This window comes from Panthera tigris, chromosome D4, assembly GCF_018350195.1.
Source record: "Panthera tigris isolate Pti1 chromosome D4, P.tigris_Pti1_mat1.1, whole genome shotgun sequence".
Classification (NCBI taxonomy): domain Eukaryota; kingdom Metazoa; phylum Chordata; class Mammalia; order Carnivora; family Felidae; genus Panthera; species Panthera tigris.
This window is the reverse complement of record NC_056672.1, coordinates 87,654,830-87,665,000: the sequence shown is the minus strand read 5'-3', so window position 1 is coordinate 87,665,000 and position 10,171 is coordinate 87,654,830. Positions and strand designations below refer to the sequence as shown.

Genomic DNA, 10,171 nt, shown 5'->3' with positions numbered 1-10,171 from the left:
CTGCCCAGGTCCGCCCGATGCCGAGACCACTCTGTCTGGGTTTCCCGGAGCTCAGCCGTCCCGGCACCACCTTCTCGAGTCCTCCCTAACCACCTGTCTGATGATTCACTCGGGACGTTTCTCTAACTCAGCTCACTCATTGCCTCATCTAGCCTCAGCCTCAGCACTAACAGCCGTAAAATCACCCGTGACGTGTGCTGGTCGTATCTTTTCTAACACACAACAGAAGTATCACCATGAAGATGACCATCCTTGATCAAACCTGGCCTCGCCGATAGGGAAACACGCCGACAGCATGTGTCCCCCCCCCCCCCCCCCGCCACCGAATCTGGTGCTGTGGAAGGACGTGGTGCCCACGGAGTTCTCCTGCCAGAAACAGTCAACCTATTAGGCTATTAGACTCTAATAGACTATTAGAATAGTCTAATCATGAGGACAGCAGCAGACAAATCCAGAAGGCGGGACAAGTCTACAAGACAGCTGGCCGGGACACTTGAGTAAGTGGGCCGCCGTGAAAGGTACAACAAGGCAGGGGATTGTTCCAGAAAAAGAGACAAGGCCGTCAAATGCAACTCGCAAAGCCTGGATGGGGTCCTGGATCTGGCGTTAAAGACCAACAATAGCAAACCTTATTCGGAGCGCTGGGGAAACTCCACCGGGGCGGGGGTGGGGGGGGGGGGACACTAGATGCCCTGATGGACTCGCAGCCGATCTTCTTAGGAGTGACACCCAGGTTATGTGGGGAGAATGTCCCTTTTCATCGCAGATGTGCCCTGAAGGATCCAGAGGCGATACCGGCAGCTTCTTGGACGAGGTTCAGAAACACACACACACACAGAAAGAGAAGCAAACCCTGGCAAAAACGTCGACACCGGCAACTCTAGAGGAAGGACACACAGGTGCTCGCTGCGCCGTCCTCTCAATTGCTTCTCTTGATTTTTCAAAATAAAAAGTTGGGGCGGCGGGCGGGGGAGAGATTTTTAGAGTCCTCGGGTCCACAGCCTGGGTGCGCAACCCCACCCACAGCGCCAGAAGGGCCGGGGGTCCTGGAGCTCTGACTACCACAGACACTGGGAGGGCGGGAGGAGGGGGCTGGGGGGACATCATGGGGTCCCCCCGCTCCACGCCCCACCCAGATACCAGAGCGACATTCCCAGGCTCGTTTTTTCCCCCCCCGGGGAACCTGCATCCAAGTGAGAAATGAACAGGCGTCGCTCACACCGCACTTGTAACGGGCGGGTCCGTGCTCAAGGCTGGAGTTCAGGGCTCAGGGCCCAGCAGGAAGGAAGGCTGTCCTCAGGGCTGTCTGCCCCGGGACCACTGCCTCCAAGCCCTTTAACCATCCCCCGCCTCCTGGCTCTTGCGCGTGCTGTCCCTCTGCCCAGGACACTCGTCCTTACCTCTTTCACCTCGGTAGCACCTCAGTAGGCTGGGATGCCCCTTTCCTACAGAGCCCTCCCGCCTGCCACGGCCCCCTCTGAAACGCCCCGATCCATGGCAATCCCTGCTTGCCACGCGGTCTGTCTGACCGCCCAGGGCCAAGTCGGCGAGGGGGGACAGCGGTTGAAGCGGCTAGGTCCGCAGAGAGGGCTCTGGGGTCGGCTCGGCCAGCACTCCAGGCCAGGGCTTTGCTTGTGTGGCCTTGAACAATGACTCCACACCTTGGAGCCTTGGTTTGCTCATCTGAAAATGGGACAAGTGACAGCCTCTGTCTTATCAGAGGAGGGTGTCCTTAAAGCACGTGGCACGACGTCTGCCATCTAGCAGGTGTTCAACAGAAGCAGTTTTCTCCTCTACCCGGCTGGATGCCAAGCCCTCAGAGACCGAGGCATACCCTAGCATCGCCCTCGGCACCCGGCCCAGCCTCCTGCACACCGGAGGCAGAGAACAAACCCCGGGTGATTTCCCACCGTCACCGAGCCACCCGGCTGCATTTGGGACACATCCTACACTATGTTTCTCACGTACAGGTTTACCTTCACGAAACCTGTGACTGTCTTTCTCCAGCTCGCTCTTGCCGGCAGGCCGGGGGTGGGGGGTGGGGGGGAGCCCGGACTCGATAGGAAACCAGTATTGACAACCCCAAGGCTGAGGCGTTGGGAGGCTCGGGGTCAGCGTCGCTGTCTTGGCCATTTGTAGGCTGTGTTGTTCTGAACAGGTTACTTAACCTCTCTGAGCCTCTGATTCCTCATCTGAAAGATGGGGTTTACATAAACTCCTACTCGACACGGCCGTTGGGAGGGCTTCTTAAAAGGTGGAGAGAAAGCTCCCAGCTTAGGGGCGCCTGGCTGGCTCGGTCACTGGAGCATGTGACTCTTGACCTCGGGGTTGTAAGTTTGAGCCCCACGTAGGGTATAGAGACAACTTAAAAAGAAAAATCTTAAAAGAAAACAAGAGAAAGAAAAGTCCCAGCCTAGAGAGGGCAGAGAGCCAGGAGGAGAGGGGCTGGGTGTCCCCTCCACTCCCCTCCCCTCCCCTCCCACGGACCTCCCTGAGAAGGGGGAGCGGCGGGGAGAAGGCCTGTGGGTGGCTCAATGGCCCCGAGTGGGGAGGGGCCCAGCCACTGCCCGCTGCCCAGCTCTCCCCCAGCTGGCTCGCTGCCACTAAGCCCGCACGCCCTGCAGCAGGGGTGCAGACAGAGACCTCTCCTCGCCACACCCAGGAGGAAGAGCAGGAACAGCCCCCCCGCTCCCGAGGCGGCTCCCTGCACCTCCTCCCCCTGCACGAAGCTCTTGTCTGCCAGGAATGAACGCGAGAGAGCCGGTCCCTGGAGCCCAGGATAAATGTTGAGTCTGATTTTGATTTCCCTAAAGCAAAATACCTCTCAGCTGATTGAGGCTCAGCTCAAACACGGTGGGAACGGAAAGCAGGGGCTGGCGGCCCCCACAGAGGCCCTGGAGGGATGGCGGGCGGACCACGCTCCCCTGGGCCCCTTCGGCCACCATCCTGTGACCGCCCCAGGCTCCGTTTTCTTCTCCAGGGACAGAGGCTGGATCAAGGGCCAGGGTCACCCGCACCTCCCACCTCCAGGGCAGCCAGGAGGCCTCTCTGGTTCGATTCACGCAAAAAAGAGGAAGTGGGGAAATTCGGGCCTGGCCACCGGCAGCCCCTTGTCACTAAATCTGACACTCCGTCCGTCCTGACGCCTCTGAGCACTCGGACAAAGAGAGTGCTCAGAAGTCAAGGGCAGCTTCCAGAAGGGCGGCACCCTGCCCACGGGCCCCCGGCCTCTCCTTTGCTCAACCTCCGAGTACCGGGGTCCGTCTGAGCCCCTTCTTCACACGGCTGTCCGGGGGCACAGCCTGTGCACCCCGCACCCCCCTCTAGCTCAGCCCCTGTCTACGCTCCTCACGGTGGTCCAGGGGCCCCTCACGCTCCACGTGGCCCATAAGGACCTGGACCTCCCCTTCCTGGGGACACCCCTCTTCCTGCTCTCCCTGGCAGAAAACACGGGACCACCCGCACATTGGCCACACACACGCAGGTGGGGAGACAAGAAAGAGTTAAATGCTTGGGAGTCACCCTCCCTGGGGTCCGGCCACACCCGAGGGCAGGGTGAGCAGACACCCACACTCCCCAAGCGTCCAGGTGCCTCAACTCCCCCCCTCCCCGCAGCCCCAAGTCATTTCCCATCGCCCCTGCGCTCAGCTCAGACGACAGCCAACGTGGAAATACACTCGTGTTCCTGCGGGGGCAGGGGACTCGGCCGCCCTCAGCCACACAGTCTCCAGAGACCTCCAGTCGCCGGCTTCCGCACCCCATGAAGTGACCCGCAGGCAGTAAGCCAATGACGGCGGACCCCACAGGCCCCGTGTCCCGGGGAGAAGGCTGTGGACACCCACCAGGAGCGTGACGGAAATGGGAGGGGGGCACATGCCCAGGGCCAGACGACCCGGGCCAGGTCCCGGAGGCACGGTGCTAGGTGCCCTTGGCCGGGGGGGTGGGGGGCGGCGGGGGGAGCTCATCTGTAAGAGGGGGCTGCCTCAGAGATCAGCTATAAGCCAACAACACGCACAGGTCACTGGTGCTGACCCTCGCTCCACGCCTCCTCCAGGCCGGGGAGACAGACCGCCAGCCCCCCGCCCGCCCCTCTCCTGGCTTCCATAAATGCCCAGCTGGAGGGAGCCAGCCTGAGTTCATCAGAAAGGCGCCTGGCCTCCCGCCCAGAATTCCAGGGCATTCCAGGCTGAGCCGGAAGCCCCTCTAGCTGACCCAGAAGGAGCAAGTTCCCCCCCGAGCCCTGGGCCCCCCGCCTTCCCCCCGACCCCCAGCCCGCCCCTCTGGGTCCCCTCTCCCCACTGGTGGCGGGGGTGACGGTGACGGACGCCCAGCCTCCTCTGCATTATCCCCACCCGCGTGGGCTGGGGCCCACGGCCCCCTGCGGGGACGCGTTCACACCGGACCCCGGACCTTCGGTGCCGGCTCGCCTGCGGGGACCCACGGGCATCCGCAGGCCCACCGCGGCCAGATCTGCGAGCTGTCTAGCCCCTCACCAAGCCCTTTGCACCCAGGATTTTGTAAAGCCAGGGGTCACAGCTCTGGCCAGCACTAGGTGAGTTGCCCCCCCACCCCCCGCCTTCTAGGCCCTCCCCCTCCCCCGGCTGCTGGGACCGCCTCTGGCTGACCTGCCCGTAGCCCTAGCAGGTAGGCTCTCCCCCACCACGGGCCTCGCGCAGACAGGCCCGCCACACTCTCGCGGCTGCGTGACCTCCGCCAACGGCCTCCCCTCTCTGAGCCTTGGTCCCCCCTCCCTCATGGAGCCGCCGTTAGAGCCAAAAAAGAGGGTGCAGGCCAAAAGCACCGGGCCCGGCACGTGACGAGGGACACGGGGACACGGACCGTCACGATGACGGCCATGGTATCAGAATAAGACGTCCGGGGTCTCACTGCCGTGGGGGCAGCGGCAGAAGATGGGGCAGGGCTGATGAGACCCAGACAGAGAGGAGCCAAGCCCTCAAGGGAACCGAGGTGTGGGAGGAGAGGCTGCTCAGGGCCGCTCAAATCCCAGTTCAGGTGCCCCTTGTTCCCTCCCGGCTCTTCAGGATCCTCCCTCTCCCCAGGTGGCTGAGGCTCCGGCTCGGTTGGCTGAGCCCTCCCGCTGCCACAGGCCCCGTGCTGACACGTGGGGGTCCCTGCCGGCCCACCGAGCTGGTGAAGAAACTGAGGCTTCACAGAAGCAAAGGCAATCGTCCAAGGTCACAGTCGGTGGCGGAGGAGTAGAGGCGGGTGCCCAGGTCCCTCCAGCTTGGTCGCCCGCGTGCTCAAAGAGGCTTCAGCCTGGAGACGGTTGACCCCAGGGAGGGGGCCACCCGCTGAGGCCAGCGCTCACCGAGCACCTGCGGCGGGCCAGGCACGGGGTGCACGGAGTGTGAGCTCCATGGTCCTGCAGGGAGCAGGGGCTGCCGACCGTCACAGCGGCCCGTGCCGCTCCCTCCCCTGAGAACCAGGCTCCCGGCTCCACCTTTCTCCTGGGCACTGAGACCCTCCCCACATTTACATCCTCCAGATAAAGCTCAGTTTGTGTCATGCCTCTCGCGTCTGTTTTCTCGTCTGACAAACGGGGTGAGAATGTGTGCTCCAACCGGCTCACGCGGGGTGAAAGTGCTTGGTCCCCGGGGCAGGGCCGCCTGCCGGAGGCGTCCAGGGGCTCCCGGAAGGCACCCTCGCCAGAGCCTCTGAGGGAAGCCACCAAAAGCAAGGTGTGGCTCAAATCTTACGTTCCTCGGGCACCTGGGTGGTTCAGTCGGTTAAGCGTCCGACTTCGGCTCAGGTCACCGTCTCCTGGTTCGTGGGTTCGAGCCCCGCGTCGGGCTCTGTGCTGACAGCTCGGGGCCTGGAGCCCGCTTCGGATTCTGCGTCTCCCTCTCTCTCTCTCCGCCCCTCCCCTGCTTGTGCTCTGTCTCTGTCTCTCAAAAAAATAAACATTAAAAAAAAAACAAATCTTACTTTCCAGCTCAGCTATTTCCACAAGGTCTGCATTCTGCGTCATCATTTATAAATAGTTATTTTACCCTAAAAATAAAGTCATAAAATATATCAATTTCTATATAAGTTAAATAACTCCCCCTCCCCCCACAAACTGTCAAAACTGCAGGAAGATGTACTTTGTCTCGTGCGGAACGTCTCCATTTGTTAGCATTTTCCGCGAACCCACCCGCACTAAACACCTGGCAGGCATTAAACACAAGCAGTGCCCGAATGACGCCACCCGACAAGGACTTCGTACCCCCCTTCTACAGATCAGGAGACTGAAGCACAAACAGGTGAAGCCACCTGCCCAAGGACCAAAGTCAGTCTGCAGGGAGGCTGGGACCAGAAGCAGGGTCCGCGTGACTCCCCGAACTTGCCGGAGAAGTACAGCTTTGCAAACATCCCACAAATGCCTTCGGGGGGTCCCCTTCTTCACTTCCCGCCTGACTCCTGAACTGCCTCATCTGGTGCTCCTCAAAAGAGGCCCCGAGTCCCCGGCTTCTCTGACTCCCCACCCGGGCTGGGAAGCAAAGGTCCTCGAAATCTGCTGATCTATTAACAGCTCGCTTTGGCTGAGCGATCCAGACCAAGGCCCGCTCGCAGCCACCAACCCCAGCTCCCCTGCGTTCCAGCCGGGCGACCTCAGACACGTCAGTTAACCTCTCTGAGCGTCGGTTTCCTCGTCAGGAGACCCGGGATCTCTGAATCTCCCACGGGAGTCGGTCCTGAAGGAGGTGAACCACACGCCTTCTCCTGCTTCCTTCGAGGCCTCGGGGGAAGGTCGGCGGACAGGGTCTTCTCAGGACTCCCCGTGGAGGACCAAACCAAGTGCTTAGGGACTCGGTTCGGCCCAAGTCCACTAACCTCTTCCAAGCACTTGCCGAGACCGCAGGCTGTGGGAGGCACCGGGGTGCTTGGTCGGCAGGAGGGGTCTTTTTTCTGCACTGTATCCTTCTCTTTTTTGTTGTTTTTAATGTTTATGTATTTATTTTGAGGCAGGGAGGGGCAGAGAGAGGGAGACAGAGAATCCCAAGCAGGCTCCGTGGAGCCCGACGTGGGGCTCGAACCCACGAACTGCGAGACCGTGACCTGAGCCGACACTAAGAGTCGGACGCTGAACCGGCCGAGCCACCCCCGGGCGCCCCTGAGCGGAATCATTAGCCCCTCTGTGACCTTGGGAAACGGAATTCACCTCTCTGGGCCTCAGTGTCCTCGTCTGTAAAACGGGGGCGATGGTGGCAACGATAACCTTCCTAACAGGGTAGTTAGAACAAATGGGATTTGTTTTTTTCCCCCCTTCACGCATTCGATAACGAATTGCCGAGCAGCGTATGGGCCAGGCCCTGAGCTGGAACACGGCACTGGCCCCAGACACAGGTCCTTGTCCCACGAGTCTCCGATGTAACAGGAGAGACGGACCTAAAGCACACGACAGCACAGCCATCTAATGATCTGTGTAAACAGAGCCCAACCCAGCTGGGGGGGGGGGGGGAGGGGGGCGGGCTGAGAGACCCAGGGAAGGTGACAGCCCCCCCCCCCACCCCCATCCCCCCCCTCACATACCAGGTCGCTGAAGGCAGCACTGGCAGGGATACTGAGACTAAGCAGGGGCTGTACCGGGAATGGGAACCAGGCACCCTGGGGTCAGCAGCGCTGCGAGCTCTGGCTCTGGCCCTTTAAGAACCCAGGGCTGGGGTGCCTGGGTGGCTCAGTTAGGCAGTTAAGGTTGAGGGTCTGACTCTCGATTTCGGCTCAGGTCATGATCTCACGCTCATGGGATCGAGCCCCAGCGTGGAGCCTGCTTCAGACACTTACCCTCTGCCCCTTCCCAGCTTGCACTCAAAAAATAACAATAAAAAGAAAAAAACTAGGGGCTCAGTCGGTTGAGCGTCAGGCTTCGGCTCCGGTCGTGATCTCGCGGTCTGTGAGTTCGAGCCCCGCGTCGGGCTCTGTGCCGACGGCTCGGAGCCCGGAGCCTGCTTCGGATTCTGTGTCTCCCTCTCTCTCTCTGACCCTCCCCTGCTCATGCTCTGTCTCTGCCTCAAAAATAAATAAAATATTAAAAAAAAAAACGAATAAAATAAAAGAACCGAGGGCAGAGTCACCCTGACGGGCCCTCCTCACAGAAATGACCCACCCCGGTCCTTCTCCTGGTCCCAGGCAGGAGGAGGACCCCAGCACTGGGACTCCAAGCAGTCATGGGGCACAGAGAAGCATAGCCACACGTCTGTCGGCCTGGCCAGAACCCACCGGAGGCCAGAGGGGCGCCCACTTCCCCAGGCGTGCCTGGGGCCTCGCGTGGCTCACCTCGGTCCCCAGACCGGCCCCCAGCAGCGCTCCCCCGAGGTGGGGTCGGCCCCCCTCCACAGGGCTAACGAGGCAGGCCTCTGCCCTCCCACATGCCTCCCCTCCACTCTGGCCCCTACACCTTCCCTAGCCCCTCAGAGCTGCCATACCCAGATGCCTCCAGACCTGGAACACGCCGCTCCTTCTGCCCGAAACACTCTCGACACCCCCCCCCCCCATAAACCAATCCCCCCAAGACCTCTTTGTGCCTTCTCCACTTCTCCCTCAGGTAGGGCCACCAAATTCAGCATATAAAAATATAGCATGCCTGATTAAAATTAGATTTCAGGTGAACAACGAGCAACTGTTTAGGATGGCTGGCAACCCTATCCCCAGGGTTCAACTGAAACATCACCTCTTCCAGGAAGCCCTCCCAGATGCCCCTCCCCACCCCACCCCAGACCTGGTAGCCTCCCATAGCATTGCAGAACGTCCTGTCTTGACGCTTATCCTAGCCTCGTGTTTCTCCGGCCGGCTCCGAATGCCGGAAGACCAGAAATCCATCCGTCCATCCCACTGCCCTGCGTCCTGGCGCCCCCAGGACCTGGCATCAGACAGCGGATCCGCAGAGGTGTTCTGCCTCTGAAGCGAAGGGTGGCAAGGTGGCCCGGCGATACCCTTGGCCAAACTCGCCCCGCACGGGCACCCAGGCCCTCCAGCCGCTCCCTCCCAGCTGGCTGGGCCTCCTTCTCCTGAGATGCGCCCAGAACACTTCTCACGACCGCCCCCGGCTCCACAGAGCCAGGGCCAAGGAAACACAAATCCAGGTAAGGGCGGCTCGTAGGCCCCTCTTCTGTATTTTGACGGCTGCTGTTAGTTTTAATTAAGATCGTGTTGCGCTCCGGCCCAGCAAGGGCGTCCTCATGTCTGGAAATAACTGCCTCCCCATGGGGCCGTGGGGGCTACTGAGCCATGGACGGGAGGGAGGCAGGACCCTGAGGGCCGCGGGGGCAGAGGCCCAGGCAGCACGGGCTTTGAGCTCTGTCGAGCCTCGTCTGCCCAGCACACACACCATGTATTTTTGAACAGAAGGGAAGCATTCGCTTTTTCCCCCACAGTGCCAAAAATAGCCCCATCTCCTGCCTTTGAACAGGAATCTCTCGGTTCCTAACAAAGAGACAGGAGCGGGGTGGGGGGGGGGGGTTGCTGAAAGGAGCGGCCCTGTGGGCCGGCTGGACCCCTTCCTCGTCTCCTGGCCCCGGAAGGAGAGGGGGGCCAGGTCCCCGCCAGGCCTGCCTTCTCAGCGCCCCCACCCCCCAGACAGGGTCAGCCCCCCAGCCCCAGCCCAGGAGGTCGGAGGGGGCCACACAGGAACGGAGGGTGAAGACCCGATGGGGGGGACAAGCAGCTCCGTTCACTTGTTAGCTTGTGCGTTTTCCTGTTTGTTCATTTCTTCCAACAGTTACGCGCGGGGCTCCTTTCTTTCCGGGAGCCGGGGGGGGGGGTGGGGGTGGGGGGGCGGACAGCGGTGACCCCCGTGACCAGACGAGTCCATGCTCACGGTGCTCATCACTGAGTGAGAAGGGGCCGAGCTGAAGGTGTCCCCACCACCCGATCCGGGGAGGCCACTGGCCGGTCTCTGGGCACCTGCCGTAAAGGGGCCGCTGGGTGCTGGCACAAGCAGAGGGTGAACCAGAGGGGAGGGGAGGGTGAAAAGCGCCTCGGAGCGACCCCTCGCCCGGGGCACGGACCCTCATTCAACCTGGCAGCGAGCCTACAAGAGGCATCTCCCATCCCCTGAGGCCGTCGGGGCTCAGAGGAAGGGGTACGGGAACTTGGGACCGGCCAGGCCCCTTTGCCAGTATTTTCATACTCGTTCGGGCCACAATCCTGGGAAGTGGGACTGTCATCATCT

General features: G+C 61.4%; 1 protein-coding gene across 2 annotated transcripts in view; it reads right to left on the bottom strand.

Annotated features, from left to right (window-relative positions):
* NCS1 (neuronal calcium sensor 1) overlaps window positions 1-10,171 on the bottom strand; it is a 50,027-nt gene that overhangs the window by 29,543 nt on the left and 10,313 nt on the right. Inside the window, exons 1-2 of one of the 2 annotated variants that reach the window (XM_015536069.2) lie at window positions 6,631-6,845; window positions 5,947-6,012 (exon numbers count right to left, since the gene is read on the bottom strand). The exons of the other annotated variant lie outside the window; for it this stretch is intronic. Coding sequence (XP_015391555.1) covers window positions 5,947-5,992 — 46 coding nt within the window. The 5' untranslated portion in view covers window positions 5,993-6,012; window positions 6,631-6,845. Of the gene's footprint in view, window positions 1-5,946; window positions 6,013-6,630; window positions 6,846-10,171 lie in introns of those variants that run through there. 2 annotated transcript variants of the gene reach the window in all.